The sequence below is a fragment of the Somniosus microcephalus genome, chromosome 17 (assembly GCF_052327205.1).
Source record: "Somniosus microcephalus isolate GS21.2 chromosome 17, FLI_Smic_1.0, whole genome shotgun sequence".
Taxonomy (NCBI): Eukaryota; Metazoa; Chordata; class Chondrichthyes; order Squaliformes; family Somniosidae; genus Somniosus; species Somniosus microcephalus.
In genome coordinates, this window is record NC_141003.1 from 3,223,290 (window position 1) to 3,243,736 (window position 20,447).

Sequence of the window (20,447 nt, forward strand, 5' to 3'; positions counted from 1 at the left end):
GTATCAATCCCAATCTAATCCCACTGCTGCACTCTTCCCCATAGCCCTGTATCAATCCCAAACTAATCCCACTGCCCGCTCTCTCCCCATAGCCCTGTATCAATCCCAAACTAATCCCACTGCCCCGCCCTCTCCCCATAGTCCTGTATCAATCCCAAACTATTCCGACTGCCCCGCTCTCTCCCCACAGCCCTGTATCAGTCCCAAACTAATCCCACTGCCCCGCTCTCTCCCCATAGCCCTGTATCAATCCCAAACTAATCCCACTGCCCCCTCTTAGCCATTGCTCTGTATCAATCCCAAACTAATCCCACTGCCCGCTCTCTCCCCATAGCCCTGTATCAATCCCAAACTAATCCTACTGCTGCACTCTCTCCCCATAGCCCTGCATCAATCCCAAACTAATCCCACTGCCCGCTCTCTCCCCATAGCCCTGTATCAATCCCAAACTAATCCCACTGCCCCGCACTCTCCCCACAGCCCTGTATCAATCCCAAACTAATCCTACTGCTGCACACTCTCCCCATAGCCCTGCATCAACCCCAAACTAATCCCACTGCCGCACTCTCTCCCCATAGCCCTGTATCAATCCCAAACTATTCCCACTGCCCCGCTCTCTCCCCATAGCCCTGTATCAATCCCAAACTAATCCCACTGCCCCGCTCTCTCCCCATAGCCCTGTATCAATCCCAAACTAATCCCACTGCCCCGCTCTCTCCCCATAGCCCTGTATCAATCCCAAGCTAATCCCACTTCCCCGCTCGCTCCCCATCGCCCTGTATCAATCCCAAACTAATCCCACTGCCCCGCTCTCTCCCCATAGCACTGTATCAATCCCAAACTAATCCCACTGCCCCGCACTCTCCCCACAGCCCTGTAACAATCCCAAACTAATCCGACTGCCCCGCTCGCTCCCCATAGCCCTGTATGAATCTCAAACTAATCCCACTGCCCCGCTCTCTCCCCATAGCCCTGTATCAATCCCAAACTAATCCCACTGCCCCGCTCTCTCCCCATAGCCCTGTATCAATCCCAAACTATTCCCACTGCCCCGCTCTCTCTCCATAGCCCTGTATCAATCCCAAACTAATCCCACTGCCTCGGTCTCTCCCCATAGCCCTGTATCAATCCCAAACTAATCCCACTGCCTCGGTCTCTCCCCATAGCCCTGTATCAATCCCAAACTCATCCCACTGCCCCGCTCTCTCCCCATAGCCCTGTGATGCGCTATCAATTACTACAAAAGACTGGAATTTGAGAGAGAGTAACAAACAGGCTTTTATTACCAAAGAACAGAGCATGCCTCTCGTGGTTGCCTGGTATCCAAAAGGGCAGGGGGCTGCCGAGTAGTCACCTTTATACCCGGCCATGAGGGTGGAGCCAGGCGCGGAGTCAGCTGAGGCATGCACAGACAAGTACAACAATGTGCAAGAGTGAACAACAGTGAACAACAATACTAACAACAGTGGTTTACCACATTCACCCCTTGTTTAGAATTGAGTCCGGCGGGGTGAAGTGCACTAAAAGTTCGTGTACTGAAGTCTATCAGGAGGCCTTGTAAGCCGTCCTGAGCGTCGCAGCAGCGGCGGTGATGGTGCAGCATCCAACATTGAACCCGGTGTCTCGTTCAGAGGAGGTGTAGCCGGTGGCGGGCCCTGGGGCTGCTGCATGCCGTCTACAGGGGTCGGAGCGCGGGTAATGGGAGGTAGCGATGGTGGTCTCTCAGAGGCACCCGAAGGTGCGAGGTCTCGTGCGGGGACTGTGTCCTGGGGGTAGGCGAAGAGCGTGTTTCAGGAGCACCCGCAGGTGCGAGGTCTCGAATGGAGACTGTGTCCTCCCGCCCGTCCGGGTACACCACGTAAGCATACTGCGGGTTGGCATGGAGGAGGCTCACCCTCTCGACCAGGGGGTCCGCCTTATGGGTCCTCACGTGCTTCCGCAGTAGGACAGGTCCTGGAGAAGTCAGCCATGTTGGTAGCGAAATCCCCGACGTGGACTTCCTGGGGAAGGAGAACATTCTCTCGTGAGGAGTGGCATTGGTGGCTGTACAGAGCAGCGACCGAATGGAATGGAGCGCCGCTGGGAGGACCTCCTGCCAGCGGGAGGTCGGAAGGCCCTTAGATTTTAAGTTTAAAAGGACTGCCTTCCAGACTGTCGCATTCTCCCTTTCCACCTGGCCGTTCCCCCGGGGGTTGTAGCTGGTGGTCCTGCTTGTAGCAATGCCTCTCGCGAGCAGGTACTGCCGAAGTTCGTCGCTCATAAAGGATGAGCCCCTGTCGCTATGGATATAGCTAGGGAAACCGAACAAGGCGAAGAGGTCATTCAGACATTTAATGACCGTGGTACTGGTCATGTCCGAGCAAGGGATGGCAAACGGGAAACGGGAGTACTCATCAATTATATTGAGGAGGTACACATTGCGGTCAGAGGAGGGGGGGGGCCCTTTAAAATCGATACTCAGCCGCTCGAAGGGGCGCGTGGCTTTGATCAGGCTCGCTCTGTCTGGCCTATAAAAATGCGGCTTGCACTCGGCACAGATCTGGCAGTTCCTGGTCATGGTCCTGACCTCCTCGATGGAGTAGGGCAGGTTACGGGATTTGATAAAATGGAAGAACCTGGTGACCCCCGGGTGGCAGAGGTCATTGTGGAGGGTCTGTAGTCTATCAACCTGCGCGTTGGCGCACGTACCACGTAATAGGGCATCTGGGGGCTCATTGAGTTTCCCGGGCCGGTACAAGATATCGTAATTGTAGGTGGAGAGTTCGATTCTCCACCTTAAGATCTTGTCATTCTTGATTTTGCCCCTCTGCTTATTATGAAACATAAAAGCCACTGAACGCTGGTCAGTGAGCAGGGTAAATCGTTTTCCGGCCAGGTAATGCCGCCAATGTCGCACGGCTTCCACAATGGCCTGGGCCTCCTTTTCGACAGAGGAGTGTCGAATCTCGGGGCCCTGGGGGGTCCTTGAGAAAAAGGCCACGGGTCTCCCCGCCTGGTTAAGGGTTGCAGCTAGGGCAAAGTCGGATGCGTCGCTCTCCACTTGAAAAGGGAGGGACTCATCCACAGCGTGCATTGTGGCCTTCGCAATGTCTCCTTTTATGAGAGTGAAGGCTGCACAGGCCTCTGCTGTCAGGGGGAAGGAGGCGGACTTGATGAGGGGTCGGGCTTTATCCGCATAGTTGGGCACCCACTGAGCATAGTAAGAGAAAAACCCCAGGCATCTCTTCAGTGCTTTCTGGCAGTGGGGGAGGGGGAGCTCCATAAGAGGGCGCATTCTATCGGGGTCTGGGCCGATGACTCCGTTCTCCACTACGCAGCCAAGAATAGCAAGGCGCTTAGTACGAAACATACATTTGTCTTTGTTGTATGTGAGATTCAGCCGCTGGGCCGTCCGGAGGAATTTCTCTAGGTTAACGTCGTGGTCCTGCTGGTCGTGGCCGCAGATGGTGACATTGTCCAGATATGGGAAAGTGGCCTGGAGCGCGTTCTGGTAAACCATCCGGTCCATCTCCCGTTGGAAGACAGAAACTCCGTTGGTGACGCCGAAGGGAACTCTGAGAAAGTGATAGAGCCGACCGTCAGCTTCAAAAGCTGTGTACTGGCGGTCCTCAGCCCTGATGGGGAGCTGGTGGTATGCCGACTTCAGATCAATCGTCGAGAACACCCGGTATTGTGCTATCTGATTGACCATGTCAGATATGCGGGGGAGTGGATATGCACCCAGCTGGGTGTAGCGGTTGATCGTCTGGCTGTAGTCAATAACTAGGCGCTGTTTGCCGCCAGCCTTCACCACCACCACTTGTGCTCGCCATGGGCTATTGCTGCTCTCGATAATCCCTTCCTTCAGGAGTCTCGCTACCTCGGATTTAGTGAAACCCCTATCCCCGGCACTGTAACGCCTACTTTTGGTAGTGATGGGCTTACAGTCGCGGGTGAGGTTAGCGAACAAGGAGGGGGGGGAGACTTTAAGGGTGGAGAGGCTGCAAATGGCGCGCGGCGGGCGATTTAAAAACTGCTGGCTGCAGACCGTGAGAGGGGGGAGGGGTCCACCGTACGCTAAAGTGACACTCTTAAGGTGGCACTGAAAGTCCAACCCCAGTAGGACGGCAGCGCAGAGATGGGGCAGGACCAGAAGTTTAAAATTTTTGTATTCAGTACCCCGCACTGAAAGAGTCACCATACAGTAGCCACCGACGTCCGCTGACTGGGCTTTGGAAGCCATAGAGATGCGATGACGCATCGGCAGGACCGGGAGAGAGTAACTGCGCACCGTGTCGGGGAGTATAACACTCTCCCTGCTCCCGCTGTCAAAAAGGCAGGTAGTGGCGCGGCTGTTTACCGTAATGTCCATCATGGACCTGGACAGTTGATGCGGGAGAGATTGATCCAGCGTCACGGAAGCTAGCGTATGTTCAAGCGCGTCGCTGCGGTCGTCCGATGAGGCGGTGGTGGAGTCCGGGTCCCCCGTAACCGAAGTCGGAGGCGTGTAAGATGGCGGACAAAATGGCGGCGCCCACAGTCCCGATCCCCACGCGGCTGGGGGAGCCCAAGATGGCTGCGCCCACGGTTTGCACGCGGCGCTGCTGGCGTTAGCGGTCTTCCCTTTGCAGGCGCTAACGTAGTGACCTTTCTTCCCGCAGCCGGAGCAGGTAGCATTTTTGTGCCTTGGACATCGCTGCAGCAGTCGGAGGTGGCGGTCCCATGGCCCAAGATTGCGGCGTCCACGGCGCGGGGCGATTAGGGGAGAAAGCGTCCATATTTCTGTGGGCCGCGTCGAGCGAGAGCGCGAGGGACACTGCCTTTGTCAGGTCTATTTCACCCTTCTCCAGCAGCCTCTGCCGGGAGTAGTCGGACCTTAGACCCGCAATGAAAGCGTCTCGTATCAGTCCCTCCGCATGTGCCGCGGCTGATACTTCCTTGCAGTCGCAGCCGCGTCCGAGTACCCGCAGTGCCCGTAGGAAGGCCTCCACCGATTCCCCGGGCTGCTGTCTGCGAGATCTTAAAAGGTGCTTGGCATAGACCGTGTTAACCGGGCGTGCATACTGCCCTTTCAGTAGGTCGATAGCCGCCGCGTAGGTCGTCGCATCTTGGATTAAAGTATAGACTTGGTGGCTCACCTTCGAGGCCAGGATTTTCAGTTTATTTTCTTCGAGAGTCACGGTTGAGGCTTCCAGATACGCCTCAAAGCAACGCAGCCATTGTGCAAATTTAGTCGATGAACCTGCTTCTTGGGGGTCTAGGTCCAGGCATGTTGGTCTGAGGGCTCGCAGCAGCGCCTGCTGCTCAGCGTTTTGCGCCATCGGTTGATCAGCATTCGGAGCCAACATTTAACTTTGGTAATAAAATTGATGCGCTATCAATTACTACAAAAGACTGGAAGTTGAGAGAGAGTAACAAACAGGCTTTTATTACCAAAGAACAGAGCATGCCTCTCGTGGTTGCCTGGTATCCAAAAGGGCAGGGAGCTGCCGAGCAGTCACCTTTATACCCGGCCATGAGGGTGGAGCCAGGGGCGGAGTCAGCTGAGGCATGCACAGACAAGTACAACAATGTGCAAGAGTGAACAACAGTGAACAACAATACTAACAACAGTGGTTTACCACACCCTGTATCAATCCCAAACGAATCCCACTGCCCCGCTCTCTCCCCATAGCCCTGTATCAATCCCCAAACTAACCCCACTGCCTCGCTCTCCCCCCGTAGCCCTGTATCAATCCCCAAACGAATCCCACTGCCCCGCTCTCTCCCCATAGCCCTGTATCAATCCCACACTAATCCCACTGCCCCGCTCTCTCCCCATAGCCCTGTATCAATCCCCAAACTAATCCCACTGCCCCGCTCTCTCCCCATAGCCCTGTATCAATCCCACACTAATCCCAATGCCTCGCTCTCTCCCCATAGCCCTGTATCAATCCCACACTAATCCCACTGCCCCGCTCTCTCCCCGTAGCCCTGTATCAATCCCACACTGATCCCACTCCCTCTATAGTTTCTGTTCTGTGCTGAATTGAGCAGCATTGGTGCATGCCCCTGCCACTAGGGTTTCCTGCACCTACCCCTGCCCTGCGCTGCTCCTAGCGTTTCCTGCTCATCTGCTGCTGAAACCTTCATCCATACCTTTCTCACCTCCGGGCTTGAGTTTTCCAATGCTCTCCTCGCCGAACTCCCACCCTCCACTCTCAGATCATCCAAAACTCGGCTGCCCGTGTCCTAACTCTCACCAATCCCGATTAGCCATCACCCCTGTGCTCGCTGCCCGTGTCCTAACTCTCACCAATCCCGATCACCCATCACCCCTGTGCTCGCTGCCCGTGTCCTAACTCTCACCAATCCCGATTAGCCATCACCCCTGTGCTCGCTGCCCGTGTCCTAACTCTCACCAATCCCGATTAGCCATCACCCCTGTGCTCGCTGCCCGTGTCCTAACTCTCACCAATCCCGATCACCCATCACCCCTGTGCTCGCTGCCCGTGTCCTAACTCTCACCAATCCCGATCACCCATCACCCCTGTGCTCGCTGCCCGTGTCCTAACTCTCACCAATCCCGATCACCCATCACCCCTGTGCTCGCTGCCCGTGTCCTAACTCTCACCAATCCCGATCACCCATCACCCCTGTGCTCGCTGCCCGTGTCCTAACTCTCACCAATCCTGATTAGCCATCACCCCTGTGCTCGCTGCCCGTGTCCTAACTCTCACCAATCCCGATCACCCATCACCCCTGTGCTCGCTGCCCGTGTCCTAACTCTCACCAATCCCGATCAGCCATCACCCCTGTGCTCGCTGACCTACATTGGCTCCTGGTTAAGCAACGGCTCAACTTTTAATGTCACATCGTTGTTTTCAAATCCCTCCATGGCCTCGCCCCTTCCTATCTCAGTAACCCCCTCCAGCCCCACAACCTCCCCCCCCACCCCGAGATATCTGCGCTCCTCTAATTCCGGCCTCCTCAGCATCCCTGATTTTAATCGCTCCACCATTGGCGGCCGTGCCTTCAGCTGCCGAGGCCCTAAGCTCTGGAATTCCCTCCCTAAACCTCTCCGCCTTTCTCCCTCTCTCTCTTCGATTAAGGCACTCCTTGAAACCTTCCTCTTTGACCAAGCTTTAGGCATCCCTCCTAATATCCCCTTTGGCTTAATGTCCATTTTGTCTGGTTCCACCTTTGTGAAGCTCCTTGGGATTTCCTACGTTAAAGTTACTACATAAATGTTAGTTTCCGATCTCTTTCTGTGGACATGCAAATCTCGTGCCAATCTCAGCGATGAGTTTGCATTTATGCGATCCCTGTCTGTCTAAGTACTAGACTCGGAGCGATAACTGTGTGTCTGCGCTTTCTCCTTAGGCAGACTACGAGGTGGCTCCAGATGAACAGCGAAAGGACTGTGGTCAGTGCCTGGTGGACAAGTTCCTAAATCCCAAGGTATTCCACCACCTCCATTCCTTCCCCTGTGCGAAAAATGGTCAAAGCCTCCTTGAAAATGCAGATGATCCAAACGGTGCGGCTAGGTTGTGTGAAATGTTGGCGGCCTCCAGCACACAGGGCGACACTGCGATTGATGCCTGATGCTCTTTATCTCTGCAAAGGCTGACATTTTCATGGCCAAGGGGATGGAGTTTTGTTGAAACAAAGCTTCTCTGGTGCTGACCTTGTTTTTTGCTCTTCAGTCTCCTGATTATATCTCGGAGGTGCCAATCGAGCTGAGGAGGCATTGTTCAGAAGAGCTGGGGAATGGAGCCTCCAAGGAGCTGTTCAAGGAGTGTCAGAGGTGAGTGTGGCCGAGGGAAGCTGTGCCTCAGCTCATGTACTGTTCGAAGCTCACAGCAATGTTTGCAGTTGTTCAGGACTATTGGAGCTGCTTTTATTGTTCCCATCAATTAAACAACTTGCATTTATGTAGCGCTGTTAACACCTTAAAATATCCCAAGGCACTTCACAGGAGCGTTATCAAACAAACTTTGACACCGGGCCACGTCAAATCATCGAATGATACAGCACAGAAGGAGGCCATTCGGCCCATTGAGTCTGTGCCAACTCTTTCGAAGAGCAACCCAGTGAGTCTCACTCCCCCGCTCTTTCCCCAAACTCCTGCAATCTTTTGTCCATCCAGTATTTATCCAATTCCCTTTTGAAGGCTACTATTGAATCTGGCAGTGCGCTCCAAATCCTAACCACTCCTTGCATAAAAAGGTTTTTCCTCAAGTCGCCTCTGTTTCCTTTGCCAATCACCTTAAATCTGTGCTCTCTGGTTATCGACATAAGGAGATATCAGGACAGATGACCAAAAGCTTGGTCAAAGAGGTCGGTTTTAAGGAGGAAGAGAGGCGCAGAGGTTTAGGGAGGGAATTCCAGAGCTTGGGGCCCAGGCAGCTGAAGGCACGGCCACCAGTGGTGGAGCGATTAAAATCAGGGATGCTCAAGAGGCCAGAATTAGAGGAACCAGGAGGGTTGTGGGGCTGGAGGGGGTTACAGTGATAGGAAGGGGCGAGGCCACGGAGGGATTTGAAAACAAGGATGAGAATTTTGAAATCGAGGCATTGCTTAACCGGGAGCCAGTGTAGGTCAGCGAGCACAGGGGTGATGGGTGAACGGGACATAGTGCGAGTTAGTGCACGTGAAGAGTTTTGGATGAGCTGAAGTTTACGGAGGGTGGAAAATGGGAGGCCGGCCAGGAGAGAGTTGGAATAGTCGAGTCTAGAGCTAACAAAGGCAGGGATGAGGGTTTCAGCAGCAGATGAGCTGAGGCGGGGCGGAGTCAGGCAATGTTCCTGAGGTGGAAATAGGCGGTCTTAGTGAGAGAGCGGATATGTGGCCGGAGGCACATTTCAGGGTCACACACAACACCAAGGTTGCGAAGAGTCTGGCTTCGCCTCAGACAGTCGCCAGCGAGAGGGATTGAGTCAGTGGCGAGGGAATGGAGTTTGGAGGATTGAGTGGGGCGATGGGGCCTGAGTGTGTCCGGTGAGTCCATGAATCCGATGTGTCCGGAGAGCCCGTGTCCCCCGTGTCCGTGGCGTGCTCCGTATCTCTCCCGAGCTCTCTCAGCTTCCTCGCTTTCTCTCCCACAGACTGGTTCATGATTTTCTCAGCGTGGCTCCTTTCGCCGATTACGTCGACAGCCCCTACTTCAATCGCTTTCTTCAGTGGAAGTGTCTCGAGAGGTGAGTGCTGTATCTGTGAGCAGGTTCCTCTCTCTGAATATTACTGTATCTGTGAGCAGGTTCCTCTCTCTGAATATTACTGTATCTGTGAGCAGGTTCCTCTCTCTGAATATTACTGTATCTGTGAGCAGGTTCCTCTCTCTGAATATTACTGTATCTGTGAGCAGGTTCCTCTCTCTGACTGTTACTGTATCTGTGAGCAGGTTCCTCTCTCTGAATATTACTGTATCTGTGAGCAGGTTCCTCTCTCTGAATATTACTGTATCTGTGAGCAGGTTCCTGTCTGAATATTACTGTATCTGTGAGCAGGTTCCTCTCTCTGAATATTACTGTATCTGTGAGCAGGTTCCTCTCTCTGAATATTACTGTACCTGTGAGCAGGTTCCTCTCTCTGAATATTACTGTATCTGTGAGCAGGTTCCTCTCTCTGAATATTACTGTATCTGTGAGCAGGTTCCTCTCTCTGAATATTACTGTATCTGTGAGCAGGTTCCTCTCTCTGAATATTACTGCATCTGTGAGCAGTTTCCTCTCTCTGAATATTACTGTATCTGTGAGCAGGTTCCTCTCTCTGAATATTACTGTATCTGTGAGCAGGTTCCTCTCTCTGAATATTACTGTATCTGTGAGCAGGTTCCTCTCTCTGAATATTACTGTATCTGTGAGCAGGTTCCTCTCTCTGAATATTACTGTATCTGTGAGCGGGTTCCTCGCTCTGAATATTACTGTATCTGTGAGCGAGTTCCTCTCTCTGAATATTACTGTATCTGTGAGCAGGTTCCCCTCTCTGAATATTACTGTATCTGTGAGCAGGTTCCTCTCTCTGAATATTACTGTATCTGTGAGCAGGTTCCCCTCTCTGAATATTACTGTATCTGTGAGCAGGTTCCTCTCTCTGAATATTACTGTATCTGTGAGCAGTTTCCTCTCTGAATATTACTGTATCTGTGAGCAGTTTCCTCTCTGAATATTACTGTACCTGTGAGCAGGTTCCTCTCTCTGAATATTACTGTATCTGTGAGCAGGTTCCTCTCTCTGAATATTACTGTATCTGTGAGCGAGTTCCCCTCTCTGAATATTACTGTATCTGTGAGCAGGTTCCGCTCTCTGAATATTACTGTATCTGTGAGCGGGTTCCTCTCTCTGAATATTACTGTATCTGTGAGCGAGTTCCCCTCTCTGAATATTACTGTATCTGTGAGCAGGTTCCTCTCTCCGAATATTACTGTATCTGTGAGCGAGTTCCCCTCTCTGAATATTACTGTATCTGTGAGCAGGTTCCTCTCTCTGAATATTGCTGTATCTGTGAGCAGTTTCCTCTCTGAATATTACTGTATCTGTGAGCAGGTTCCTCTCTCTGAATATTACTGTATCTGTGAGCAGGTTCCTCTCTCTGAATATTACTGTATCTGTGAGCAGGTTCCTCTCTCTGAATATTACTGTATCTGTGAGCAGGTTCCTCTCTCTGAATATTACTGTATCTGTGAGCAGGTTCCTCTCTCTGAATATTACTGTATCTGTGAGCAGGTTCCCCTCTCTGAATATTACTGTATCTGTGAGCAGGTTCCTCTCTCTGAATATTACTGTATCTGTGAGCAGTTTCCTCTCTGAATATTACTGTATCTGTGAGCAGGTTCCTCTCTCTGAATATTACTGTATCTGTGAGCAGGTTCCTCTCTCTGAATATTACTGTATCTGTGAGCAGTTTCCTCTCTGAATATTACTGTATCTGTGAGCAGGTTCCTCTCTCTGAATATTACTGTATCTGTGAGCAGGTTCCTCTCTCTGAATATTACTGTACCTGTGAGCAGGTTCCTCTCTCTGAATATTACTGTATCTGTGAGCAGGTTCCTCTCTCTGAATATTACTGTATCTGTGAGCAGGTTCCTCTCTCTGAATATTACTGTATCTGTGAGCAGGTTCCTCTCTCTGAATATTACTGTATCTGTGAGCGTGTTTCCTCTCTCTGAATATTACTGTATCTGTGAGCAGGTTCCTCTCTCTGAATATTACTGTATCTGTGAGCAGGTTCCCCTCTCTGAATATTACTGTATCTGTGAGCAGGTTCCTCTCTCTGAATATTACTGTATCTGTGAGCAGGTTCCTCTCTCTGAATATTACTGTATCTGTGAGCAGGTTCCTCTCTCTGAATATTACTGTATCTGTGAGCAGGTTCCTCTCTCTGAATATTACTGTATCTGTGAGCAGGTTCCTCTCTCTGACTGTTACTGTATCTGTGAGTGGGTTCCTCTCTCTGAATATTACTGTATCTGTGAGCAGGTTCCTCTCTCTGAATATTACTGTATCTGTGAGCAGGTTCGTCTCTCTGAATATTACTGTATCTGTGAGCAGTTTCCTCTCTCTGAATATTACTGTATCTGTGAGCAGGTTCCTCTCTCTGAATATTACTGTATCTGTGAGCAGGTTCCTCTCTCTGAATATTACTGTATCTGTGAGCAGGTTCCTCTCTCTGAATATTACTGTATCTGTGAGCAGGTTCCTCTCTCTGAATATTACTGTATCTGTGAGCAGGTTCCTCTCTCTGAATATTACTGTATCTGTGAGCAGGTTCCTCTCTCTGAATATTACTGTATCTGTGAGCAGGTTCCTCTCTGAATATTACTGTATCTGTGAGCAGGTTCCTCTGTCTGAATATTACTGTATCTGTGAGCAGGTTCCTCTCTCTGAATATTACTGTATCTGTGAGCAGGTTCCTCTCTCTGAATATTACTGTATCTGTGAGCAGGTTCCGCTCTCTGAATATTACTGTATCTGTGAGCAGGTTCCTCTCTCTGAATATTACTGTATCTGTGAGCAGGTTCCTCTCTCTGAATATTACTGTATCTGTGAGCAGGTTCCTCTCTCTGAATATTACTGTATCTGTGAGCAGGTTCCTCTCTCTGAATATTACTGTATCTGTGAGCAGGTTCCTCTCTCTGAATATTACTGTATCTGTGAGCAGTTTCCGCTCTCTGAATATTACTGTATCTGTGAGCAGGTTCCTCTCTCTGAATATTACTGTATCTGTGAGCAGGTTCCTCTCTCTGAATATTACTGTATCTGTGAGCAGGTTCCGCTCTCTGAATATTACTGTATCTGTGAGCAGGTTCCTCTCTCTGAATATTACTGTATCTGTGAGCAGGTTCCTCTCTCTGAATATTACTGTATCTGTGAGCAGGTTCCTCTCTCTGAATATTACTGTATCTGTGAGCAGGTTCCTCTCTGAATATTACTGTATCTGTGAGCAGGTTCCTCTCTCTGAATATTACTGTATCTGTGAGCAGGTTCCTCTCTCTGAATATTACCGTATCTGTGAGCAGGTTCCTCTCTCTGAATATTACTGTATCTGTGAGCAGGTTCCTCTCTCTGAATATTACTGTATCTGTGAGCAGTTTCCGCTCTCTGAATATTACTCTATCTGTGAGCAGGTTCCTCTCTCTGAATATTACTGTATCTGTGAGCAGGTTCCTCTCTCTGAATATTACTGTATCTGTGAGCAGGTTCCTCTCTCTGAATATTACTGTATCTGTGAGCAGGTTCCTCTCTCTGAATATTACTGTATCTGTGAGCAGGTTCCTCTCTCTGAATATTACTGTATCTGTGAGCAGGTTCCTCTCTGAATATTACTGTATCTGTGAGCAGGTTCCTCTCTCTGAATATTACTGTATCTGTGAGCAGGTTCCTCTCTCTGAATATTACCGTATCTGTGAGCAGGTTCCTCTCTCTGAATATTACTGTATCTGTGAGCAGGTTCCTTTCTCTGAATATTACTGTATCTGTGAGCAGGTTCCTCTCTCTGTATATTACTGTATCTGTGAGCAGGTTCCTCTCTCTGAATATTACTGTATCTGTGAGCAGGTTCCTCTCTCTGAATATTACTGTACCTGTGAGCAGGTTCCTCTCTCTGAATATTACTGTATCTTTGAGCAGGTTCCACTCTCTGAATATTACTGTATCTGTGAGCGGGTTCCTCGCTCTGAATATTACTGTATCTGTGAGCGAGTTCCCCTCTCTGAATATTACTGTATCTGTGAGCAGGTTCCTCTCTCTGAATATTACTTTATCTGTGAGCAGGTTCCTCTCTCTGAATATTACTGTATCTGTGAGCAGGTTCCCCTCTCTGAATATTACTGTATCTGTGAGCAGGTTCCTCTCTCTGAATATTACTGTATCTGTGAGCAGTTTCCTCTCTGAATATTACTGTATCTGTGAGCAGTTTCCTCTCTGAATATTACTGTACCTGTGAGCAGGTTGCTCTCTCTGAATATTACTGTATCTGTGAGCAGTTTCCGCTCTCTGAATATTACAGTATCTGTGAGCAGGTTCCACTCTCTGAATATTACTGTATCTGTGGGCAGGTTCCTCTCTCTGAATATTACTGTATCTGTGAGCAGGTTCCGCTCTCTGAATATTACTGTATCTGTGAGCAGGTTCCTCTCTCTGAATATTACTGTATCTGTGAGCAGGTTCCTCTCTCTGAATATTACTGTATCTGTGAGCAGGTTCCTCTCTCTGAATATTACTGTATCTGTGAGCAGGTTCCTCTCTGAATATTACTGTATCTGTGAGCAGGTTCCTCTCTCTGAATATTACTGTATCTGTGAGCAGGTTCCTCTCTCTGAATATTACCGTATCTGTGAGCAGGTTCCTCTCTCTGAATATTACTGTATCTGTGAGCAGGTTCCTTTCTCTGAATATTACTGTATCTGTGAGCAGGTTCCTCTCTCTGAATATTACTGTATCTGTGAGCAGGTTCCTCTCTCTGAATATTACTGTATCTGTGAGCAGGTTCCTCTCTCTGAATATTACTGTACCTGTGAGCAGGTTCCTCTCTCTGAATATTACTGTATCTGTGAGCAGGTTCCACTCTCTGAATATTACTGTATCTGTGAGCGGGTTCCTCGCTCTGAATATTACTGTATCTGTGAGCGAGTTCCCCTCTCTGAATATTACTGTATCTGTGAGCAGGTTCCTCTCTCTGAATATTACTGTATCTGTGAGCAGGTTCCTCTCTCTGAATATTACTGTATCTGTGAGCAGGTTCCTCTCTCTGAATATTACTGTATCTGTGAGCAGGTTCCTCTCTCTGAATATTACTGTATCTGTGAGCGTGTTTCCTCTCTCTGAATATTACTGTATCTGTGAGCAGGTTCCTCTCTCTGAATATTACTGTATCTGTGAGCAGGTTCCTCTCTCTGAATATTACTGTATCTGTGAGCAGGTTCCTCTCTCTGAATATTACTGTATCTGTGAGCGGGTTCCTCTCTCTGAATATTACTGTATCTGTGAGCAGGTTCCTCTCTCTGAATATTACTGTATCTGTGAGCAGGTTCCTCTCTCTGAATATTACTGCATCTGTGAGCAGATTCCTCTCTCTGAATATTACTGTATCTGTGAGCAGGTTCCTCACTCTGAATATTACTGTATCTGTGAGCAGGTTCCTCTCTCTGAATATTACTGTATCTGTGAGCAGGTTCCTCTCTCTGAATATTACTGTATCTGTGAGCAGGTTCCTCTCTCTGAATATTACTGTATCTGTGAGCAGGTTCCTCTCTCTGAATATTACTGTATCTGTGAGCAGGTTCCTCTCTCTGAATATTACTGTATCTGTGAGTGGGTTCCTCTCTCTGAATATTACTGTATCTGTGAGCAGGTTCCTCTCTCTGAATATTACTGTATCTGTGAGCAGGTTCCTCTCTCTGAATATTACTGCATCTGTGAGCAGATTCCTCTCTCTGAATATTACTGTATCTGTGAGCAGGTTGCTCTCTGAATATTACTGTATCTGTGAGCAGGTTCCTCTCTCTGAATATTACTGTATCTGTGAGCAGGTTCCTCTCTCTGAATATTACTGTATCTGTGATCAGGTTCCTCTCTCTGAATATTACTGTATCTGTGAGCAGGTTCCTCTCTCTGAATATTACTGTATCTGTGAGCAGGTTCCTCTCTCTGAATGTTACTGTATCTGTGAGCAGGTTCCTCTCTCTGAATATTACTGTATCTGTGAGCGTGTTCCTCTCTCAATATTACTGTATCTGTGAGCAGGTTCCTCTCTCTGAATATTACTGTATCTGTGAGCAGGTTCCTCTCTCTGAATATTACTGTATCTGTGAGCGGGTTCCTCTCTCTGAATATTACTGTATCTGTGAGCAGGTTCCTCTCTCTGAATATTACTGTATCTGTGAGCAGGTTCCTCTCTCTGAATATTACTGTATCTGTGAGCAGGTTCCCTCTCTGGATATTACTGTATCTGTGAGCAGGTTCCTCTCTCGGAATATTACTGTATCTGTGAGCAGGTTCCTCTCTCGGAATATTACTGTCTCTGTGAGTAGGTTCCTCGCTCGGAATATTACTGTATCTGTGAGTAGGTTCCTCTCTCTGAATATTACTGTATCTGTGAGCAGGTTCCTCTCTCTGAATATTACTGTATCTGTGAGCAGGTTCATCTCTCTGAATATTACTGTATCTGTGAGCAGGTTCCTCTCTGAATATTACTGTATCTGTGAGCAGGTTCCTCTCTCTGAATATTACTGTATCTGTGAGCAGGTTCCTCTCTCTGAATATTACTGTATCTGTGAGCAGGTTCCTCTCTCTGAATATTACTGTATCTGTGAGCAGGTTCCTCTCTCTGAATATTACTGTATCTGTGAGCAGGTTCCTCTCTCTGAATATTACTGTATCTGTGAGCAGGTTCCATTACTGTATCTGTGAGCAGGTTCCTCTCTCTGAATATTACTGTATCTGTGAGCAGGTTCCTCTCTCTGAATATTACTGTATCTGTGAGCAGGTTCCTCTCTGAATATTACTGTATCTGTGAGCAGGTTCCTCTCTCTGAATATTACTGTATCTGTGAGCAGGTTCCTCTCTGAATATTACTGTATCTGTGAGCAGGTTCCTCTCTCTGAATATTACTGTATCTGTGAGCAGGTTCCTCTCTCTGAATATTACTGTATCTGTGAGCAGGTTCCTCTCTCTGAATATTACTGTATCTGTGAGCAGGTTCCTCTCTCTGAATATTACTGTATCTGTGAGCAGGTTCCTCTCTGAATATTACTGTATCTGTGAGCAGGTTCCTCTCTCTGAATATTACTGTATCTGTGAGCAGGTTCCTCTCTGAATATTACTGTATCTGTGAGCAGGTTCCTCTCTCTGTATATTACTGTATCTGTGAGCAGGTTCCTCTCTCTGAATATTACTGTATCTGTGAGCAGGTTCCTCTCTCTGAATATTACTGTATCTGTGAGCAGGTTCCTCTCTCTGAATATTACTGTATCTGTGAGCAGGTTCCTCTCTCTGAATATTACTGTACCTGTGAGCAGGTTCCTCTCTCTGAATATTACTGTATCTGTGAGCAGGTTCCTCTCTGAATATTACTGTATCTGTGAGCAGGTTCCTCTCTCTGAATATTACTGTATCTGTGAGCGTGTTTCCTCTCTCTGAATATTACTGTATCTGTGAGCAGGTTCCTCTCTCTGAATATTACTGTATCTGTGAGCGGGTTCCTCTCTCTGAATATTACTGTATCTGTGAGCAGGTTCCTCTCTCTGAATATTACCGTATCTGTGAGCAGGTTCCTCTCTCTGAATATTACTGTATCTGTGAGCAGGTTCCTCTCTGAATATTACTGTATCTGTGAGCGTGTTTCCTCTCTCTGAATATTACTGTATCTGTGAGCAGGTTCCTCTCTCTGAATATTACTGTATCTGTGAGCAGGTTCCTCTCTGAATATTACTGTATCTGTGAGCAGGTTCCTCTCTCTGAATATTACTGTATCTGTGAGCAGGTTCTTCTCTCTGAATATTACTGTATCTGTGAGCAGGTTCCTCTCTCTGAATATTACTGTATCTGTGAGCAGGTTCCTCTCTCTGAATATTACTGTATCTGTGAGCGAGTTCCCCTCTCTGAATATTACTGTATCTGTGAGCAGGTTCCTCTCTCTGAATATTACTGTATCTGTGAGCAGGTTCTTCTCTCTGAATATTACTGTATCTGTGAGCAGGTTCCTCTCTCTGAATATTACTGTATCTGTGAGCAGGTTCCTCTCTCTGAATATTACTGTATCTGTGAGCAGGTTCCTCTCTCTGAATATTACTGTATCTGTGAGCTGGTTCCTCTCTCTGAATATTACTGTATCTGTGAGCAGGTTCTTCTCTCTGAATATTACTGTATCTGTGAGCAGGTTCCTCTCTCTGAATATTACTGTATCTGTGAGCGTGTTTCCTCTCTCTGAATATTACTGTATCTGTGAGCAGGTTCCTCTCTCTGAATATTACTGTATCTGTGAGCAGGTTCCTCTCTCTGAATATTACTGTATCTGTGAGCAGGTTCCTCTCTCTGAATATTACTGTATCTGTGAGCAGGTTCCTCTCTGAATATTACTGTATCTGTGAGCAGGTTCCTCTCTGAATATTACTGTATCTGTGAGCGTGTTTCCTCTCTCTGAATATTACTGTATCTGTGAGCAGGTTCCTCTCTCTGAATATTACTGTATCTGTGAGCAGGTTCCTCTCTGAATATTACTGTATCTGTGAGCGTGTTTCCTCTCTCTGAATATTACTGTATCTGTGAGCAGGTTCCTCTCTCTGAATATTACTGTATCTGTGAGCGTGTTTCCTCTCTCTGAATATTACTGTATCTGTGAGCAGGTTCCTCTCTGAATATTACGGCATCTGTGAGCAGGTTCCTCTCTCTGAATATTACTGTATCTGTGAGCAGGTTCCTCTCTCTGAATATTACTGTATCTGTGAGCAGGTTCCTCTCTCTGAATATTACTGTATCTGTGAGCAGGTTCCTCTCTCTGAATATTACTGTATCTGTGAGCGGGTTCCTCTCTCTGAATATTACTGTATCTGTGAGCAGGTTCCTCTCTCTGAATATTACTGTATCTGTGAGCAGGTTCCTCTCTCTGAATATTACTGCATCTGTGAGCAGATTCCTCTCTCTGAATATTACTGTATCTGTGAGCAGGTTCCTCTCTCTGAATATTACTGTATCTGTGAGCAGGTTCCTTTCTCTGAATATTACTGTATCTGTGAGCAGGTTCCTCTCTCTGTATATTACTGTATCTGTGAGCAGGTTCCTCTCTCTGAATATTACTGTATCTGTGAGCAGGTTCCTCTCTCTGAATATTACTGTACCTGTGAGCAGGTTCCTCTCTCTGAATATTACTGTATCTTTGAGCAGGTTCCACTCTCTGAATATTACTGTATCTGTGAGCGGGTTCCTCGCTCTGAATATTACTGTATCTGTGAGCGAGTTCCCCTCTCTGAATATTACTGTATCTGTGAGCAGGTTCCTCTCTCTGAATATTACTTTATCTGTGAGCAGGTTCCTCTCTCTGAATATTACTGTATCTGTGAGCAGGTTCCCCTCTCTGAATATTACTGTATCTGTGAGCAGGTTCCTCTCTCTGAATATTACTGTATCTGTGAGCAGTTTCCTCTCTGAATATTACTGTATCTGTGAGCAGTTTCCTCTCTGAATATTACTGTACCTGTGAGCAGGTTGCTCTCTCTGAATATTACTGTATCTGTGAGCAGTTTCCGCTCTCTGAATATTACAGTATCTGTGAGCAGGTTCCACTCTCTGAATATTACTGTATCTGTGGGCAGGTTCCTCTCTCTGAATATTACTGTATCTGTGAGCAGGTTCCGCTCTCTGAATATTACTGTATCTGTGAGCAGGTTCCTCTCTCTGAATATTACTGTATCTGTGAGCAGGTTCCTCTCTCTGAATATTACTGTATCTGTGAGCAGGTTCCTCTCTCTGAATATTACTGTATCTGTGAGCAGGTTCCTCTCTGAATATTACTGTATCTGTGAGCAGGTTCCTCTCTCTGAATATTACTGTATCTGTGAGCAGGTTCCTCTCTCTGAATATTACCGTATCTGTGAGCAGGTTCCTCTCTCTGAATATTACTGTATCTGTGAGCAGGTTCCTTTCTCTGAATATTACTGTATCTGTGAGCAGGTTCCTCTCTCTGAATATTACTGTATCTGTGAGCAGGTTCCTCTCTCTGAATATTACTGTATCTGTGAGCAGGTTCCTCTCTCTGAATATTACTGTACCTGTGAGCAGGTTCCTCTCTCTGAATATTACTGTATCTGTGAGCAGGTTCCACTCTCTGAATATTACTGTATCTGTGAGCGGGTTCCTCGCTCTGAATATTACTGTATCTGTGAGCGAGTTCCCCTCTCTGAATATTACTGTATCTGTGAGCAGGTTCCTCTCTCTGAATATTACTGTATCTGTGAGCAGGTTCCTCTCTCTGAATATTACTGTATCTGTGAGCAGGTTCCTCTCTCTGAATATTACTGTATCTGTGAGCAGGTTCCTCTCTCTGAATATTACTGTATCTGTGAGCGTGTTTCCTCTCTCTGAATATTACTGTATCTGTGAGCAGGTTCCTCTCTCTGAATATTACTGTATCTGTGAGCAGGTTCCTCTCTCTGAATATTACTGTATCTGTGAGCAGGTTCCTCTCTCTGAATATTACTGTATCTGTGAGCGGGTTCCTCTCTCTGAATATTACTGTATCTGTGAGCAGGTTCCTCTCTCTGAATATTACTGTATCTGTGAGCAGGTTCCTCTCTCTGAATATTACTGCATCTGTGAGCAGATTCCTCTCTCTGAATATTACTGTATCTGTGAGCAGGTTCCTCACTCTGAATATTACTGTATCTGTGAGCAGGTTCCTCTCTCTGAATATTACTGTATCTGTGAGCAGGTTCCTCTCTCTGAATATTACTGTATCTGTGAGCAGGTTCCTCTCTCTGAATATTACTGTATCTGTGAGCAGGTTCCTCTCTCTGAATATTACTGTATCTGTGAGCAGGTTCCTCTCTCTGAATATTACTGTATCTGTGAGTGGGTTCCTCTCTCTGAATATTACTGTATCTGTGAGCAGGTTCCTCTCTCTGAATATTACTGTATCTGTGAGCAGGTTCCTCTCTCTGAATATTACTGCATCTGTGAGCAGATTCCTCTCTCTGAATATTACTGTATCTGTGAGCAGGTTGCTCTCTGAATATTACTGTATCTGTGAGCAGGTTCCTCTCTCTGAATATTACTGTATCTGTGAGCAGGTTCCTCTCTCTGAATATTACTGTATCTGTGATCAGGTTCCTCTCTCTGAATATTACTGTATCTGTGAGCAGGTTCCTCTCTCTGAATATTACTGTATCTGTGAGCAGGTTCCTCTCTCTGAATGTTACTGTATCTGTGAGCAGGTTCCTCTCTCTGAATATTACTGTATCTGTGAGCGTGTTCCTCTCTCAATATTACTGTATC

The 20,447-nt window shown here is 47.6% G+C and overlaps 1 protein-coding gene across 1 annotated transcript in view; it reads left to right on the forward strand.

The window, feature by feature from the left end:
* Positions 1–20,447, forward strand: part of LOC147105449 (G protein-coupled receptor kinase 6-like) — a 134,478-nt gene that overhangs the window by 38,907 nt on the left and 75,124 nt on the right. The window contains exons 3-5 of the mRNA XM_086010905.1: positions 7,342–7,419; positions 7,665–7,765; positions 9,066–9,158. Of these exons, the coding sequence (XP_085867031.1) occupies positions 7,342–7,419; positions 7,665–7,765; positions 9,066–9,158 (272 nt within the window). The remainder of the gene's footprint in view (positions 1–7,341; positions 7,420–7,664; positions 7,766–9,065; positions 9,159–20,447) is intronic.